We start from the raw sequence: 19,651 nt of genomic DNA on the forward strand, positions 1-19,651 counted from the left end.
AGCTGATAAGTATTGGAAGACTTCATTATATAGTAAATGGAGAAAGTAACTTCAGCTGCACACATAACACACTAAAGTATCAGTCTGTTCCCTGTCATGTGGTCCAGGGAAGGACCAGTTAACAAGTCAATGAAGTATTCTCCAGTGTCTCATGGAGGAGGCTAGTAGGCCACAGCTTTTTTTGTGGGCATGCCTCTTTAAGTATTTAAATCTAACTGAAAAACATGGTACAAGTTTCAGATTACACAGAGCTTTAATGCAGCCTCTATAGAAGTCTATTGTACTGCACTTGTGGATGTTTACACTTTCATATAAACCTTTTTCTTCCCCAGATTCATATGGTATATAATATGCCAAATAATCGGGGTAACTTCTAACATGGGGTAGAATATTGGTGGTAGGATTGTGTCTTATGGGTAATGAGGGTGCAATAGAGTGGACTACAGGGGTGTATTATTAAAACCCAGGAAAAGAACAGGCAATGCTGACAGCTGGCATTACAATAGAAAAGAGGGCAAAGAGCAGGGGCCCAGTGAGGAGGAATCTAGCCTGAGCACAACATCTACATGTGAACCTTGCTGGAGGAGTGAAGAAGCATGGTGCTGTGCTGACAAGGACAGACCACTAGAGGGCTCCAAGAGTAATTATCCCTGTGATAGAACCCTTTGTCATACGCCGTTACCCCTCAGTGTCAGGGTCCACGTCTCTATACAAAGATACCTGACCTGTGCACAAAAATAATAAAACTTTCATTGCATAACAGTTATATACGTGGCCCAACAATTAAGCCTGTATTCACATGTGTCTAGGAGGCTCTCACATATTGTCACATTTTACAGGAAAACTATTGCTACATACAACACTCATTTTCCAGTGAAACCAACAGGCAGCATGCCAGAGCCTAACAGACCCCATTAATAGGGTTGGTTGTGTATTTACACAGTGATTAAGCTTTATTTATTCTATATATTCGCAAAGCGCCAACATATGCTGCAGCACGGTATAGAGACTGTCCTCACTCACTTCACTCCCTGTCCCCAGTGGGCTCACATGCTGAATTTCAGATTTATCTATCACTGTTTCTGGTGAGAGGTAACCCAGACAGACTGCTTGCAGATGTGACCCTTGTTGACACAATATAGATAACACTTTAAGAACTAGGTTAGGTCGGCCAACCCTGTCTGGCCAGATAGTGCTGTCACTATCTAAGGTCATAGATCCATTGTATCTTCCTGCTTTTTATCATCAAGTTTACAGATATGAAATGCATCAGTAATGAAGAAGCCCCAGGATAGGAAAGATGTGATATGTCATCATGTCAGAGCTAGCTGGATGAGCAGTGCTGAGGAAAAGGAGATAGAGAAGTGCCGCTGCTCCCTGTGCTGACGCACTGTAGACCCCCTTCATTCACTCACCCGCTGAGCCCACAGTGATATCATACAATATATAAAGCTGGCCTTTATTTGGATACGGCATTACACAGCAGGAATGTGACCTTTTAGAGCTCGGTGACAGTGCTATCACAAAGCCTATATGAAGATCTAGCGGGGATCGGCTGTTATTGCCCTGCGGAGATGAGTCAGGTAACACCACTCTTCTGTACTGCTCTGAATGGCTGCAGCTATACTGTAGGGCTAGCAGAGCTGTGTTTGTTAGAAGAGTAGTCTGGCATGGTGTGCCTCATTGATGTGTGTATGGAGCTTTTCTCTGCTTTTGTCTGATTCTCTTTTAGTTACTTCCAGGGATGTATTGAGTTACATAGCATGGTTGTGAGTTACTGATGTCTGTGACAGCTGAGCAGTGTGATGACTTTTTTCCTCCCTTGTGTTCTCTACAGGTTTAAGGATTAAGCCAGATTTAGGCAAAATGATGTGTCACTACTTTACCTCTATTGGGTCTCTCTTACACCAGGGTTATACCGGCAGCACCAAGCCTCTTACAGCATGTCAGTCTGCGTTACAGGCTGTTCAGCTCGCAGAGCATTGCTTAGGCTGGGTACAATAGTATCTGCTGGTCAGCTGGGAGCTGGACTGGCTAAGTAGGAATTGAAATATTAGGACCCTATTCCACGGGAAGATTATCGTTCAGATTTAAATCGTTCAAATTTAAACAATAATCATTCGGTTGAATAGCAGTTAATGAGAAATCGTTGATCGTTTAATAAGACCTGGACCTATTTTTATCGTTGCTCGTCCGCAAATCATTCGCATTGAATAAGATGTCGTTCGCAGTAGTGACTAACGCAATACCGACGACAAGACGACCGCAAGAACGATCATAAGTAACGATTATCGTTCCATGTAAATGGGTGAACGATTTCAGGTCTTTCGCAATAGCGGTCGTTTGGATCGTTTACGATTATTAGAAAGATGGTTATTAGAAAGACATAACTTTTTTTTATCTATATAGAGATTAAGCTTTATATAAAGGAGGTCTATCAATTGCTGTCACCTCTCTGAGACGCCTCTTTGGCACTTCTCTGCAGCAGAAAATGTTATAAGCAGGCTTAGCCACAGACAGCTAAACTACAGGTAATGTGTGTCCTTTCCCCAAGACGATACGGCCTGCTCCTTGTTTAGATTATGGAGGTCTATGAAAGCAATTGGTGTATTTAATACTTATTTACTATAAATCTGCCCATACACCTTATACGACCTGCTGATGGTGGGTATGGCTGTATAAGGTATATGGTCACCTTTAGTATATACTGACTTCCATGATCGACAGTGAGCTAAGGACAAATCTGATAACATTCTGTCCTGGAACCTCTCATCCAGCTATTTCCGTGATGACAGGCTGTTGGGTGAGGCCACACAAGTGCCCAGACACCCTTATAGGTCAGCAGATGCTTCTCGGACACCATTTTTGCCGAATGTTTCATGAAATCTCCCACTGTATACAGATTCATAGACCCCTGTCACATGAGAATAGCCAGGGAAATGCATGTGTATCCTCCATTCTTGTCTTTGGTGTTTCAGTTCTGCTATATGGGGAAGCTCATAACTCTGCACTATATAGAGCACGATCCAGTAATAAAAACTGTTTATACTGCACAGTAAAACCTTTTTAGTTTTGATGAATGCCACAAAGACCATCCATAATAGCTATGCAGCAGAGGTATCGCTGTTGTACACCACAAAAACATGGTTTAAAAAGAGCCTCAACTGAGCCCGAGGAACTCTCACATATCCACATAATCTTTAATGTATGGGCACCTTTTATTGTCATTAAAGGCTCTGATGGTGCTAAAGAATGGCAGCATGAGTGTTGGTCATAGAGATTCACTAATTCATCCTTTCCTTTCCCTGCAGACTAACACAACCGCCAAGATGTCAAGCAAAAGAGCAAAGACAAAGACCACCAAGAAGCGCCCTCAGCGCGCAACATCCAATGTTTTTGCTATGTTTGATCAGTCCCAAATCCAGGAGTTTAAAGAAGCCTTTAACATGATTGATCAGAATCGGGATGGTTTTATTGATAAGGAAGATTTGCATGATATGCTTGCTTCTCTTGGTAAGTCATTCGTAGCATTGAAGTCCTATTCCATAGCATTGGGCTCTTTGTATGACAGATGCCACTAAGTGCATAGTCCTTTCGTTATCAGGATGGCTCCCACTTTATGGCTCTGATCACGCTTTGTGGTAATGTCATGGTAACATTGTAGCATTTGTTATAATAGTGGAAACTGTGGCAAAAACAGGATGTTCCAAATAATTCTTGTTACACAGAGCTAACAAATATAACCATAAGGCTGCTCTTAGGCTGTGCTCACACAAGGTGTTTTTGCAGCAATGTTTGCACTATTTTGCAGTGAACTGTGCAATTGCAGTAAAATGGTGATAATGGGTAAAATGGTACTGTTTAACTGCCATTCGCTACAAAATAGCGGGAACATTGCAGCAAAACCGCAGCTCAAACACTGTAGTAATAACAGGGAGGTTGCTGCTGCATTAATTACTGCAACAAGCAACTGGGTTTGCCCCTTTAGGCTGGGTTCACACTATGTATATTTGAGGCTGTATTTGTGAGGCTGTATAGCAACCAAAACCAGGAGTGGATTGAAAACACAGAAAGGCTCTGTTCACATAATGTTGTAATTGAGTGGATGGCCATCATTTAATGGCAAATATTTACTGTTATTTTAAAACAACGGCTGTGGTATTGAAATAATGGCCGTTATTTACTGTTATATGGCGGCCATCCACTCAATTTCAACATTGTGTGAACAGATCCTTTCTGTGTTTTCAATCCACTCCTGGTTTTGGTTGCTATGAGGACCTGACATGAGGACCAAATACAGCCTCAAATATACATAGTGTGAACCCAGCCTTAGGGTACGTGCACACTACGGAATTTCCCCAGAGACTTGAAGTTCCACCTGTTCCATAGGCTCAATGATATTTGCCAGCAGATTCGGCCGTCCACCCAGAGAATTGACATGTCAATTCTTTCCGGTGACGACGGAATCCACCGGCAAATATCTTTTGAGTCCATGGAGTGACAGAAATTCAAGTGAAGGCCACCCAGCAGAATCCCCTTGAAGTCTCTGGAAATTTTGTAGTGTGCACATACCCTTAAGCAGTGTGAAGTCCAGGTACTGGCCAGCATTATTGGGGAATCTTGAGCCCTAGCTGCTAGCCACTAATTGCCGCTGGCACCTGTACTGCTTAAAGGAGTTATCCAGTGGTACAAAAACATGGCCACTTTCTTCCAGAGACAGCTCTTGTCTCCAGTTTGGGTACAGATTTTGTAATTCTGTTCCATTGAATGGAACTTAATTGCGAACCGCACCTGAACTGGAGACAAGAGTGGGTCTGTCTCTGACAGAAAGTGGCAATGTTTTTGTAGTGCTGGATAATGCCTTTAATGGTTCTTTTACTCTGGCCAAAAATCAGTAATGAGAGTCCCTCTTCCTAGGAGGGCTTATCTACCCCATATTCAGCCTGTGTAAAGGAGATGGCAATTGGCTGATGCTCATTCATTGGTTGGTTGAATCTTGTACAGCCACATAAATTATCATTATCGGCCACATATCTCTTGGTGTATAAACAGAGGATGTGCGGCCGATAACGATGTATTTAAATGGCAGCACAAATGATTTAGCTATGTTGCTGGTTGTCATATGTTTCCTGCCTCCCACTGTGCTATGTAAAGGGGCCCTAAGGCTCTTTCCACATATGTGTTTCAGACCTGCAGAAAAAATCCATTGAATAAAACATGTGTTTTTAGATTAAGCTTAAAGGGGTTATGGTTTGGTTGAAATTCGGTTCCATTGAAGTAAATGGAGCTTAAAATGGTTATCCAGAACTACAAAAACATGGCCACTTTCCCCCTACTGTTGTCTCCAGTTTGGGTGGGGTTTTGAAACTTAGTTCCATTGAAGTAAATAGAGCTTAATTGCAAACTGCACCTAAACTGGAGACAACAGTAGGGGGAAAAGTGGCCATGTTTTGTAGCGCTGGATAACCCCTTTAATCGCCAACCACACCTGAACTGGAGACGAGAGTGGGAAAGGGGGACGTGGTTTTGTAGCGCTGGATAACATGATTTCGCAGCATGCTTTCTGTGTTATACACAATCCTGTAATGCTGATCACTTCTAACTAGAGCTGCTATAGAAGTCCCATTTAGGGTATATTCACACGGACTGGCTCGCAGCGAGATTCTCGCTGCGAGCCCGGCAGGTCCTGGCAGTTCCCATACACTACATACTTGCTGCGGTCTAAACGACCGCAGCGAGTATATAATTATACCGCCCTTAACCCCTTCTGCTCCCCCGCTGTGTATATACTTTACCTGTCCTCGCTGCACGGGTCCGGCGTCCTGCTCTCCTGTCCGGCCAATCAGTGTGTTGCCCAGCCGCAGCCACTGATTGGCCGGGCGGGAGAGCAGGACGCCGGACCCGTGCAGCGAGGACAGGTAAAGTATATACACAGCGGGGGAGCAGAAGGGGTTAAGGGCGGTATAATTACATACTCGCCGCAGCAAGTATGTAGTGTATGGGAACTGCTAGGACCTGCCAGGCTCGCAGCGAGAATCTCGCTGTGAGCCCGCCCGTGTGAATATACCCTTATAGAGGAAACTGTCACTATCATCAGTCTAGTTTACGTGATCTCTGGGATAACCAGAGGCTGCCGCATATGCATACCTTGCCTTCTCTTTTGGCTGTTTCTTACAGTTAGGCACGTAAAATGTACATGTAACAATATTTGTGAGCCGTTGAGGGCTAAAGATTGCATTATCTTTTGGGGTCTGTTGCTAAACCTAAAAATGATGGATGTTAACTATATATAGGACCAGAAAGATTATTATTATTTATTTATTATTATTATTTATTATTATTTATTATTATCCCTTTGAAGACACTTGTAAAGACATAGGTGTACACATTTTAGTACAGTACCTGGGCCAAATCACCAGAACAAATGAATAATGGCTGGACAATATGTCTGCAGAATCGCGAAGGCAGCTCTTGGGCATTAAGTAAGAGTTTGTATGTTCTCTCCGTGTTTGTGTGGGTTTCCTCCGAGTACTCCGGTTTCCTCCCACACCCAAAAATAAAATTAAATATAAGAAAAAAAGTAAAAGTTATAGAATTTACTAAATGAATAATGTATAAATAGCTATGAACAGCCTTTTGAAGTTGGTTTTTTTTTTTTTTTTTGTTTCAGGTAAGAACCCAACAGATGAATATTTGGAAGCCATGATGAACGAGGCACCTGGACCTATTAACTTCACTATGTTTCTTACCATGTTTGGAGAAAAACTGAATGGCACAGATCCAGAGGATGTGATCAGAAATGCGTTTGCATGCTTTGATGAAGATGGACAAGGTATGTAAATGATTCTGTGGGAGATGGTTGTATAAGGCATGAAAGAAATGAAAATGAAATTAAAACACAAACCTATATTTAAAAAAAGACTAGGCAGACAGAACTTGGTGCACAGTAAAACTGACTGTAATGACTATCTCCTTAATGGTCTATAATGTGCATGTAGCCTTGCATTAGGGACTTATGCTGCACATGTAGGTTGTAGTGATCATGCACAGGTACAATTGCTGCATAGAGAATTGAGTGAAGCATCAGAACACTGAGCGCCACATTCATGTTCTTTAACCCCTTGACGTCCACGGCTATATACGTTTCTGCTGCAGACACCCAGTGTAGCAGGAACGTATATAAATGTTTGTGGCCTTGAAGGGGATTTGATGTGTGCAGGGCTGTTTAAATGTGTCTCTAGAGCCGGAGGTAATGATAGGCAGCCACAGTCGCGCAGCTGCCTGTCATTACCCCTTAAACAGCACAATGCGAATGTGGCTTTTCGGGAAGTCAGTGAAAACTTAAAGTGAAAATGAAAAGTTTTTAAAAATAAAAAAAAAACTTATAAAATAAGCCCTAATAAAAGCTTAAATTACCTCCTTTCCCAGTAAAAAAAAAAAATGTAAAAAAAAAAATAATAAATTACATATTGTAGTGCGTGGAATATTCTATATTATATTCTATACCAGGATGGCAGATTTTTTATTTTTTAAATTATATATCAGAAAGAAAATGGTGGTCTAAATTTTATTTGTACACCATATTACGATACCAATAAAAATTAGAGGTCATGGCGAAGAACACTGCTTCATTGTGACCAGAACATCAATGCATCAATGACCTTTGGTCATGAAAGTGTTAATGAAAAGGCAAAAGCACCTTTTACTCCACCATGCACTAATGAAATGTAGTCACAGGAGACAGCACAACAGCTGGAAATGAATGGCAGCTCTGTATAGAGAGATAAACCTAAGGCCTCATGCACACGTTCCGTAATTTTTTCGGGTCCGGAAACCACCCGCTAAAAATTATGGATTGGACATCCGTATTGCATCCGGAAGCACGGAAGTCTGATGATGCCTGCAATCCCAACCCGAGCACGGAAGCATCCCCTCCTGCCATGGTGATCATCAGACCCCCTCCTGCCATGGTGATCATCAGACCCCCTCCTGCCATGGTGATCATCAGACCCCCTCCTGCCATGGTGATCATCAGACCCCCTCCTGCCATGGTGATCATCAGACCCCCTCCTGCCATGGTGATCATCAGACCCCCTCCTGCCATGGTGATCATCAGACCCCCTCCTGCCATGGTGATCATCAGACCCCCTCCTGCCATGGTGATCATCAGACCCCCTCCTGCCATGGTGATCATCAGACCCCCTCCTGCCATGGTGATCATCAGACCCCCTCCTGCCATGGTGATCATCAGACCCCCTCCTGCCATGGTGATCATCAGACCCCCTCCTGCGGCAAGGATGCGATCTCCTATTCGATCCTCCTGTGCCGTTCTGCCTTCAGTGCTCTTAATTGATTCATTGATACTTTCCAAACCACATAGTAAACACCAATTTATTAAGCTAATTGGTAATGATGATTGGCAGCTGGGCTACAAAGGTACAAGTACCAATTACCTCAATAAATTGGGGTGTTTACAATGAACACCCCAATTTATTGAGGTAATTGGTACTTGTACCTTTGTAGCCCAGCTGCCAATCATCATTACCAATTAGCTCAATAAATTGGTGTTTACTATGTGGTTTGGAAAGTATCAATGAATCAATTAAGAGACTGTGAGCAGTGAATGAATGGCCTGTCAGCTAAATTCGGCACAATATAAAGTATGCAATGTTACGAGCAGGCACCCTTCTGTATGGTCTTCACCTTGTGGAGTACTACAGATCCCAGCTCTCTGATATACCATCACCAACACTACCTCAATAACATTCGTCTACTGATTCTGCTATAATCGGCACACAATAGGATTCTGCTACAATCGGCATACGGTGTGCAGCAACAGAGATCCGGAGAACTATAGATCCCAGCACTTCTATATACTGCTGTGCCAATAGGAGCATGAGTTATCCATATTTTTCTACGGAAATACGGATGCCAAACATGTTGCAATCCGCAAACAATCCGTAGACAATTGATGTCAATGAGAGCATCCGTGAAAAAAAATCTGGGTCCGCACCTGGTCCGCACAAGGACATGTCCTTTTTTTTATGGATTGATTTTCATCCATTTCTGCTACTGATCGTGTGAATAAGGCCAATAGTCTTCAATGTGTACTAACTCGGATATGGAAATACGGATCCGTAAATTACGGAACGTGTGAATAAGGCCTAAATACTAATGGGGTGTGTGTACCAAAATAAGCTTAGCATAGTATGACCAAAAAATCTGTGACAGAATGTCAACTAATAAAATATAGATATCCTTCAGAACAAAGATGTATATGGTCTAGATAAAGAACTTAATGACCCTGCTATCTAAGAATTAAAACAAAAAAAGCTGCTTTAGCTGGAGAGATCTTAGGAAATGTCAGTTTGTCTCTTTTCTTGATTGTTTTGTCTCTTTACAGGTCATATACCTGAAGAATATCTGCGAGAGCTGCTGACCACAATGGGTGACAGATTCACAGACGAGGAGGTGGACGAGCTGTTTAGAGAAGCACCAATCGACAAGAAGGGCAATTTTAATTACATTGAGTTTACACGCATCCTAAAACACGGCGCCAAGGACAAGGATGATTAGGTCTCTGCCTTGGTCTCCATGCTTCCCTAGCTTTCTGCTCTCTGAGTTCCTTCATCTGGTAGATCTGTGCATGCATGTATTTCTGTAAACCTTCTTTGTGTATTTATGGATTTATTCCAAGCCAGTATGGCGTACGCACATCTATAAGCAAACTGGAAACAGAAGATGTAATTGTAACATTTTACTAGGAAGTATAAAGAATTGCTGCACAGCAGACCAAAAGATTCTGTTTTTTGACTCAAGCTGGATTTTTTGCAATTTTGTAAAAAAAATAAATAAACAAAATGGAAATAAAGGACTGTCTATTAAATTGTATATCTATGTGGTCTGGCAGAGTGGAAACAAATGATGCTCCAAGTGGCGATGGTTCATGTGAAAATGTCTCTGTACCTCTATACTTCCAATATGCTAAAACCATGCGCCTTGTTTCACCTGCTATAGGTCACACTATCTGGCAGCTGCTTGCACTGCACATTGTTCTCTCATCTTCTGGATATTCTATTTCTCAGACTGTCCCACACTAAGTATTAAGGAAGATGCACAAGGGTGACCCATTTGCGGTTAGCAAAGAGTATAAACCATCAGCATATTAAAGGCAAAAGATACACTTATTTTCAGATCATTTGCAATATTCAACATTTTTATAAAATAAAGTGTTTTTATCAGAGTTTGTGTGTTGTGGTATTTTTTTTATAGCCCAGTCATCCAGTATGGTGATTGCAGTAAAGCCAGGAGATGGACCCCTGCTGGTCAAAGATTGATGGAATCTGGAGGCTAGGCCATCCGCTTAAAAAGCCTGTATAACCCCTTAAGTTGTTACTATGTTAAGTGCACACAAGTCTGCCTGCTTTGTCTTGGCCTTCGTTAAGTTTTCTCTCTATGCTCTCACAAACATACCACAAAATTTCTTCAGAATATGTGTGAACAGGGCCAAAATTAAAGAGCACCTGTCATTAAGAAAAACTTCAGACCGGTCACAAGGACATCAAAAGTTTTGATCGGTTGGGGTGTAATTGCCGAGACTCTAAACCAATCAGGAAAATAGGCAGAGAGAAGCATGCAGTAGCACGATTTGCTTAATCACTGTCAATCATCATCTAGCATCTGACTTATAATGGAGCCACTACAAGGAGATCACTACCAGCTGGGAAGTGAAGTGTACTGCCTAAGGGTCCATTTACACAGAAAGATGATCTGCCAAAGATTTGAAGCCAAAGCCAGAAACAGACTATAAGAAAAGATCAGGTCATAAAGAAAAGCCTGAGATCTCTCCTTTTTCAAATCCATTTCTGGCTTTGGCTTCAAATCTATGGCAGATAATCTTTCTGTGTAAATGGACCCTTACGCTTCTCCTGACTTGTTATCCTGATCAGTGCGAGCCCAACTGATCACACCTTTTGATTAGTGACCATAACAATTTAACTGTAGGAACAGATCCTGGAATTTTAGTTTCTGCTTTTCAATTTAAACATATGGGTGAGCAGATCTCCAGAATGTGATCCTGGCATAGGAACAGCCAGCACATGGAGTTTGTGTCCTTGTCCAGGAGTGCTTAGATCTAAACCTTAAAGTGTGCCTGTCTTTAACTTTCAAAATCTAAATCAACACTAGATGTGCTATTTTTGTTATGCTGTAAAACAAAGCTGAACTTACCAGAAATCCAGGTCTCCTGAACGCAGATTTTCTGACTTGGTTGAAAAAAAAAAAAAAAAAAGAGACAAAAAGCAGGAATTCCGGCCAGTACAGAGAGTCACAGGTCAATATGTCTATCAGTCACATGACTGCCTTCTCTCTGTGTGCTCAGATGGCCTGGGATACACAGGACTTCCTGTTCTCTGACTTTACTGTTATGTGAGGACAAAAAACGTCAGAAAACAGGAAGTACCATGTTTTCCATGAAAACTAAATAATAAATGTAAATTGCAAACTTGCTTTATATCACATCTACTGTCGTTTTAGATTTTTAAACTTATAACGGCAGTGACATTTTAAGCTGTATGCACTAATCTTTCTCTAAAAGCCGTCCTGTTAAAACTAGTGGACAGCTGCATCTGTTGGACCTCTTTTCAATGTGCAATGGCTTCTCAGAAGTATGTGAGCTATTTCCCCTCACTAATGACTCAGGAATCGCTGTATTATCCAAGACAGATGCAGCAGGAAAACAGAAGTATAGATGACGGAAGATAGCAGAAGTAAATATGTAACCAGGACAAAGTGCAGCGACTCTGAAATGTTACATTTGTCCAGGAAAGAAATGGTCCTTGGGGGGAACAGGATCTCTGGGCTTTAAATACATTGTTCTGTTTTTCAGCAAGGCTATATATGCTCTTATATGCCATATTTGATGCAACAATCTGTCAATGTGTAATACAGTACTGTATAATGCAGTGAAGTCAAATAGGAAGACGCATGATAAGAAAGGCAAAGTCATCCCAATAGAAGTAATATGTGCCATGACCAAATGGACATTACAAAATCAATGTGTCATTGGTACCTTCATCTGAAGCAAAACCCAACTTGTTACAATGCCATATTGTGCAATATACTTTTGTAAGGAAATATTCCTGGCCTATGCTTGGCAAAAGGCTCCGCAAAGATAGTAGTTGCATTGTGACCAGTGACCTCTAGTGGCCAGAATTTCCACTACAGGTTTGTGAATGGCACCAACATAGCCTACCTTTGGTACTGTATTTACTTGCCTACTGATCAGAGATATGCAGAGGCCCTCAGATTCTAATATAAATTAAGACGCCCACCTCTCAAAAAAAAGTAGACCCAAAAATGAAGTCAGACACCAGACCTGGACTTCATTGCAGTTTTCATTCCCAGGCACCAACGCACAGTGAGCATCAATGTGCCATCTGTGGTAGCCCCCCCTGAAAAGGAACCTAAGGGCAAAGATACATAGTGAAGCCACAGTATTATGACAACTTCCTGCTTTATCTCTGCAATCTGCCCATCAGACTGCTGCCTTCTAAGGGTCCATTTACACAGAAAAATTATCTGCCAAAGATTTGAAGCCAAAGCCAGGAACAGACTATAAACAGAGAACAGGTCATAAAAGAAAGCCTGAGATTTCCCCTCTTTTCAAATCCATTCCTGGCTTTGGCTTCAAATCTTTGGCAGATAATTAGAGATGAGCGAACCGGGTTGGGGTTGGAGTCCATCCGAACCCGAACGTTCTGCATTTGATTAGCGGGGGCTTCTGAACTTGGATAAAGCTATAAGGTTGTCTGGAAAACATGGATACAGCCAATGACTATATCCATGATTTCCACATAGCCTTAGGGCTTTATCCAACTTCAGCAGCCACCAGTAATCAAATGCCGAAAGTTCGGGTTCGGATGGACTCGAGCATGCTCGCTCATCTCTACAGATAATCTGTCAGATAATCTTTCTGTGTAAATGGACCCTAATGCTAAGTTTACACGAGGCGATTATTGGCCCGATCGCACGATTAACGATTTCAAAGTAACGATTTTTTTCTATAACGATCAGCGTTTAGACGGTACGATATATCGTACGGAAAAATCGTTTTGCGATCGCGTGCCCGCAGCCCGCCCCCCCGCTCAACCGCAGCCCCCTGCGCCGCCTTGATCGCCACCCCCGCCGCTCCAATCGCCCCGCCGCTCGGATTGCCCCCTCCGCTTTGATCGCCGCCCCGGCCACGAGCATACGTTACCTGCTCCGTGTAGCAGGTCTTCAAATCCCCGGCTCCCCTTTTCAGCGCATTGATTGGCTGAAGAGATGAGCCGGGAATTTCAAACGGCTCCTCTTCAGCCAATCAGTGCTCCTCTTCAGCACTGATTGGCTGAAGGGGAGCCGTTTGAAATTCCCGACGCCCCTCTTCAGCCAATCAATGCACGGCAGCACTGATTGGCAGAAGAGGAGCCGTTTGAAATTCCCGACTCCCCTCTTCAGCCAATCAATGCACGGCAGCACTGATTGGCTGAAGAGGAGCCGTTTGAAATTCCCGACTCCCCTCTTCAGCCAATCAATGCACGGCAGCACTGATTGGCTGAAGAGGAGCCGTTTGAAATTCCCAACTCCCCTCTTCAGCCAATCAGTGCACTGAAGAGGGGAGCCGGGGATGTGGAAGACCTGCTACGCGGAGCAGGTAAAGTATGGTCGCGGTGGGGGCGATCGAGCCGGCGCAGGGGGCTGCGAGCGGGGGGCCGGGCTGCGAGCGGGGGGGCCGGGCGGCGGGCGGCCGGACTATCGCGTGGCGACTGTTTACACGGAACAATCAGCGAATCTTTGGCGAACTATGAATGACGATTTATGAACCTGTTAAAAGATCAAAATGAACGATTTCTCGCTCGTCGTGCGATCGTTCGCTGCGTTTACACGTATGATTATCGTTCGAATTCGATCGTTATCGCGCAAATTCGCACAATAATCATTCCGTGTAAACCCAGCATAACTCACTGATGCTCTGTGCCGCCCCTCCCCAGGTGCTGGGAAAAGCTGGATCCAGTCCTGGGAAATTGGGAGAAATTAAAAGGCAGCTGGCTGATGAGCGGATTGCAGAAATAACAAAGTGCTTTACTGTAAATTGGCTCAGCTCTAATACCAATTAATGTTCAATTATTGTTGGATTTACTCAAGTCTGGTCATCTCTACCATACATATTATGATTGGTAGGCCTACATTTACCAGGACCATCAACAACTATAGATAGTCCACCATCTACCCCTAAAAAAAAAAAAAAAAAGATGCCATATTGTGTAATTTTATGTATGCTGGCGAGTACATGAGAAAACTGATGCTGTAATACTACAGATGTGTTGACAATCATACTGTGAGGCAGTTTTCAGGCAGGGGTACTGTAGATGTCCGGGGACTCCCCAATGTATACCTAGGAAGGATGCCATTTTGTAGTGTCTATCATACATAGATTCTCATATTTAAAAAAAAATTGTTCAGAAAAACGCAAATCCTGCCTGCCAGATCAGAACAACACATTTCTGGCCTCCTTCAGGTGATGGAGGTCTGTGGGTATGCTGGAGATTTCCTAATGTATACAGCCAATGGACACCACTGATCATTTGTATACGAACAATCATAATTACAAATGAACGTTGTATACAGAAACCAAAAGATTTGCGAATTAATTGTTGCCTGCATACACACGGAAAGATTATCACTTAAATTTGAGCGATATCACAATAATCTTTCTATGTAATAGGCCCCCAAAGGTTTGGGGATGACTGACGGGCAGAGAGACCCATTAGTGGCCTCTCAGTCTATCAATCATCCCCACATTGTGCGCTGACAGGCAGAGAGCAGTGACTAGTCACAGGTGGCTCCCCGCCCAGATGACTATTTGCTGCCCCTCTCACAGCCTCACACGGCATAATAAAACACCTTTTTTCCCTTTGTAAAGCTGCAGCCGCAGCTAATTTGCTCCGCGAGCTACACACTAGCTCTATACTATGCTGCCGGGAACCATATTAGCACAATTGTGCTGATAGGTTACCTTTAAGAGAAAAATGTAATGCTTTGTCGACATTTCATGCTTCTCGTGGTCTTGAATCTACTGACAGGTTCCCTTTAAAATACATAAACATAGCAATGAATTGCAATCAATAAGAGAAGAAAAGGAGCGCACTCACCCCGTACTGTAAAACTTCTTTATTCTTTCATCAAAAGTTAAAAGCCATCCATGGAATCATCGGGTGGTAGAACGCCAAACACTGAAAATCACAAAAGACGTGACAGCTGCTTCGCGCCTAGCTGGCGCTTCTATCAGACGTCGCTACCTCATTCACGTACACAGGTGGGATATACAACTGATGACGTGGATGAGAAGGCGTTACAAGGGTAATTAAAAACATGTGATTATACCTGTGCTACAGAAACATACTGAGATCTATTCTGTCATTCAAGCCACTAGCTCCTTGAGCATTAGTGGCTAATATCCAGCGTGCTTCTCTTTGTAGGAGCAATTTATTTACATCTTGTCCAGATCTCCCTTGCACTTTTTCTAGACCCATAAATTTTATTTGTTTTATATCGTTATTGTGTATGTCTTTTATATGTTTAATAAAGCGCGTAGCCCCTATACCTGTGCGGAGTGAACGTATATGTTCACTAAATCTGCGGTTAAGGCATCTAATCGTTTTGCCTATATAGTGCAAACCGCAGGAACAAATCATTGCGTAAACTACATTTTTACTGCGGCAACATATTAGATCTTTTATTATTTGAGTTACACCACCTAGGGTAATTATTTTATTTTCCCCATAATATGGACACCATGAACATGATCCACATTTAAAATTACCTTTGGGGATATTCTTAGTGAGCCAGTTTTCATTTTTCTCATCATGTAATTTACTGTGCACCAAGAAATCTTTTAAATTTTTACATCGTTTAAATGTTACCATAGGAACGGTGGGTACCTGTGTGGCAAGAATAGGGTCTTCTTTTATTAAGTACCAGTTTTCATTGATGGATTTTTTTATTGCATTAGCCAATGGAGAATATTTAAATGTAAATGCAAAATGGGAATTTTCATTATTTCTGTCTATTGTTTTGTTCTTAGAGTTGTTACTTTTTTTATTATATAATAGTTTTTTTCTATCTTGATGAAAGGCTTTGTCTTTACTTTTTTGTAATTCATTACTGGGATACCCTCTTCGAGAGAGTCTAATCATGAGTTCATCGGCTTTACTTTGAAAAGTATTGTCCTCACTATTGATACGGCGTAACCGTAAAAATTGTCCGTACGGAACTGCTTGTTTGGTGTGAACAGGGTGGTAGCTGTCATAGTGTAATAGTGCGTTTGTAGCAGTGGGTTTACGATAACTGGATGTTGTGATATGATTGTTTTTGATTGAGACCATTACGTCTAAAAATTCTATTTCTTCTTTGTGAGTTTTCATAGTGAAGTTCATGTTAAATCTATTGTTATTTAGGTAAGTGACAAAGTCGGAAAAATCTTCTGGAGTACCTTTCCACAGGACGAATATATCGTCTACGAAACGATGGTAGCAAATTAATTTATTCAAAAAAACATTGTGTTCGGAAAAAATCATATCCTTCTCCAACATGGCCAGGTAGAGGTTTGCGAGGGTACAAGCGACGGGCGTGCCCATCGCTGTACCCTCGCATTGTACATACCATTTATCCTGGAATTGGAAAGAATTGTTCTGTAAAATAAATTCCAACGATTCGCATACAAAATCAATAAAATCAGAAGTTTTATCGGTAAACTGAAGTAATGTTCTGATGGCTTGTACGGCTAAATGATGTGGAATCTTAGTGTATAAACTTTCGACATCTATCGTGCCCAGAATAGCACCCTCTACCGAGCCCACTGAATCCAATATTTTTAAAAATTCATTTGTATCTTTCACAAGAGCTGGCGCCCCTTTTAAAAGGGGTCTTAGGAGCCAGTCAATATATTTGGACAGTGGCTCGGTGAGGGAACCAATTCCGGACACGATAGGTCGTCCAGGTGGAGGATTTTTTCCTTTATGAATTTTTGGTATGTGGTACCATATCGGTGGTCTGGGATAAGTGGGTATAAGTTTTTCTGCTTTGAATTTTGAAATAATTCCTTTTTCTATATATTTCCTCAGATGTGTTTGAAGACGGGCTTTTATTCTAGCAGTGGGATTCTCTTTTAAAAGATGGTAAGTATTTTGATCTTCTAGCTGCCTATTAGCTTCATTTATGTAATCCTTTTTCCACATTAACACTGTATTCACCCCTTTATCCGCCCTTTTCACAACTATGTCATCTCTTTTACATAACCATTTCAGGGCTTCTTTTTCATCAATTGTTAAATTACTAGGGTCTTTGGGATATATTAAAGCTTTAATTTGTTCCAAGACTTTTATTTGAAAAAGGTCCAGGTTACTTCCTGCTGGGATAGGGGGGGAAAAGGTCGATTTTATGCCACCGGAAAAATCACTAAAGTTACCATCATCATTGGTTTGAGGGTTCTCATCCATCAGTTCGACTAAAGTTGACAGGCAAGCTATATCGTCTGGATCTGTAGCACCTGCTAATACAAAACCTATATTGTCACTTACTACAGGGATTTCTCCTTCTCTGACGTTTCCTATGGAAGTGGAACGTGCATTAGTTGAAAAAAACCTCTTTAAATTTAACTTCCTGAGCGATCTAAACAGGTCTATCTCAAAATCAATTCTATCAAACTCTTCTACAATACAATAGTTTAACCCTTTATTTAATAGTGAGACAACCGAATTCCCCAACTGAATGTCCGTTAAGTTGACTATTAATGGTGGATCTACGGGTTCGGGTTGCGCCATGACACTTGCTTGCGCTTCACGCTCTCTGTTTTTCCGATGACTCTTTCTCTTACTTCTCCGTGTTTTACTTCTTCTAAAGGGACAGTCTTAGTACAATCTTCATTTCTGTCTGGAACGATGCTGTTAGTATTTTGTTGTTTTGGCATAGATGTTTTTATTATTCCTTTTTTCGTGGGAAATCTTTTTTGAGTGTCTTTCTCTATCGTTTCTTCTGCAGACGAAGATTCTGATTCTGTGGTCCAGAAATCGGATGATTTTTTGTTTTTATTGTAATTACTGTTGTTATTACCAGGTTTTCTTTGTTGATTTTTTCTGTACTTGTTGAATTTATTAAAAGTTTTTTTGCCTGAAAAAGCTCTTCCAAGTTCATAATCGGTTTTGTCCCGCAAAAATTTATCTTTCTTTTGTTCTTTTATTTCTTCTTGCATTTTTATTAATTTTTTCTCTATTTTCTTTGAAAAGTCCATGAATTGTTCGTCGCTTATTCTGGTACTTAATTCTTTTTTGCTTTTACACAGGTCATTTGTGATCATCTCATATTCTTTTTCATTTTGTTTTAGTACTAGTTTTGTTAAGTTCATAGCGTGGATTTGATGGGCCATATTCCATTCATCTATGAATTCTTTTTTGTCATGGAATTGAGAGATCTCTTTAAAGTTCCGCAGGCCTCTAGGAGCTCGTTCACATTCAATGTATGACCGTAATGATTTTATGGTCCAAAAAAGTCTAAGTTCTTTTTCGGCAAGATTTGAGATTTTGTATTCTAAACTTTTATTACTCAATCCTTGTATTGTTTCTTTCTTATCACACAGGGTGAAAAAAGTGTTGGCGTCTACTCGACCCGCATGGTAAGTTTGTTCCACTTCTATATTGTCCATATTTTGTGCCAAATATTCATTCATGCTATCCTGCACCTCCATTGTAACAACACTGATGTCGTGTTGATACTTTTGAATAGTTGTTTATTTCTTATGTATCGTGCTAGGCAAGAAATAGGAATATGTAAATCGAACAAAAAACAGTCACAGTGCCTGCACAGATACGTGCTTGTGGGAGAGGATAGTAGGCTGGACTCATGTGGTGGATTGGGGGTCGTGGTGCTGCTCACAATTAGCCAAAGTTCATGCTATAACAATCAATAAGAGAAGAAAAGGAGCGCACTCACCCCGTACTGTAAAACTTCTTTATTCTTTCATCAAAAGTTAAAAGGCTTTTAACTTTTGATGAAAGAATAAAGAAGTTTTACAGTACGGGGTGAGTGCGCTCCTTTTCTTCTCTTATTGATTGTTATAGCATGAACTTTGGCTAATTGTGAGCAGCACCACGACCCCCAATCCACCACATGAGTCCAGCCTACTATCCTCTCCCACAAGCACGTATCTGTGCAGGCACTGTGACTGTTTTTTGTTCGATTTACATATTCCTATTTCTTGCCTAGCACGATACATAAGAAATAAACAACTATTCAAAAGTATCAACACGACATCAGTGTTGTTACAATGGAGGTGCAGGATAGCATGAATGAATATTTGGCACAAAATATGGACAATATAGAAGTGGAACAAACTTACCATGCGGGTCGAGTAGACGCCAACACTTTTTTCACCCTGTGTGATAAGAAAGAAACAATACAAGGATTGAGTAATAAAAGTTTAGAATACAAAATCTCAAATCTTGCCGAAAAAGAACTTAGACTTTTTTGGACCATAAAATCATTACGGTCATACATTGAATGTGAACGAGCTCCTAGAGGCCTGCGGAACTTTAAAGAGATCTCTCAATTCCATGAC

The 19,651-nt window shown here is 41.5% G+C and overlaps 1 protein-coding gene across 1 annotated transcript in view; it reads left to right on the forward strand.

Annotated features, from left to right (window-relative positions):
* Nucleotides 1-10,243, forward strand: part of LOC138783259 (myosin regulatory light chain 2, smooth muscle minor isoform) — an 18,051-nt gene extending 7,808 nt beyond the window's left edge. The window contains exons 2-4 of the mRNA XM_069957734.1: nt 3,312-3,513; nt 6,671-6,832; nt 9,404-10,243. Of these exons, the coding sequence (XP_069813835.1) occupies nt 3,330-3,513; nt 6,671-6,832; nt 9,404-9,576 (519 nt within the window). The 5' untranslated portion in view covers nt 3,312-3,329 and the 3' untranslated portion in view covers nt 9,577-10,243. The remainder of the gene's footprint in view (nt 1-3,311; nt 3,514-6,670; nt 6,833-9,403) is intronic.
* The last annotated feature ends 9,408 nt before the right edge of the window (nt 10,244-19,651 follow it).

This window comes from Dendropsophus ebraccatus, chromosome 2, assembly GCF_027789765.1.
Source record: "Dendropsophus ebraccatus isolate aDenEbr1 chromosome 2, aDenEbr1.pat, whole genome shotgun sequence".
Lineage (NCBI taxonomy): Eukaryota > Metazoa > Chordata > Amphibia > Anura > Hylidae > Dendropsophus > Dendropsophus ebraccatus.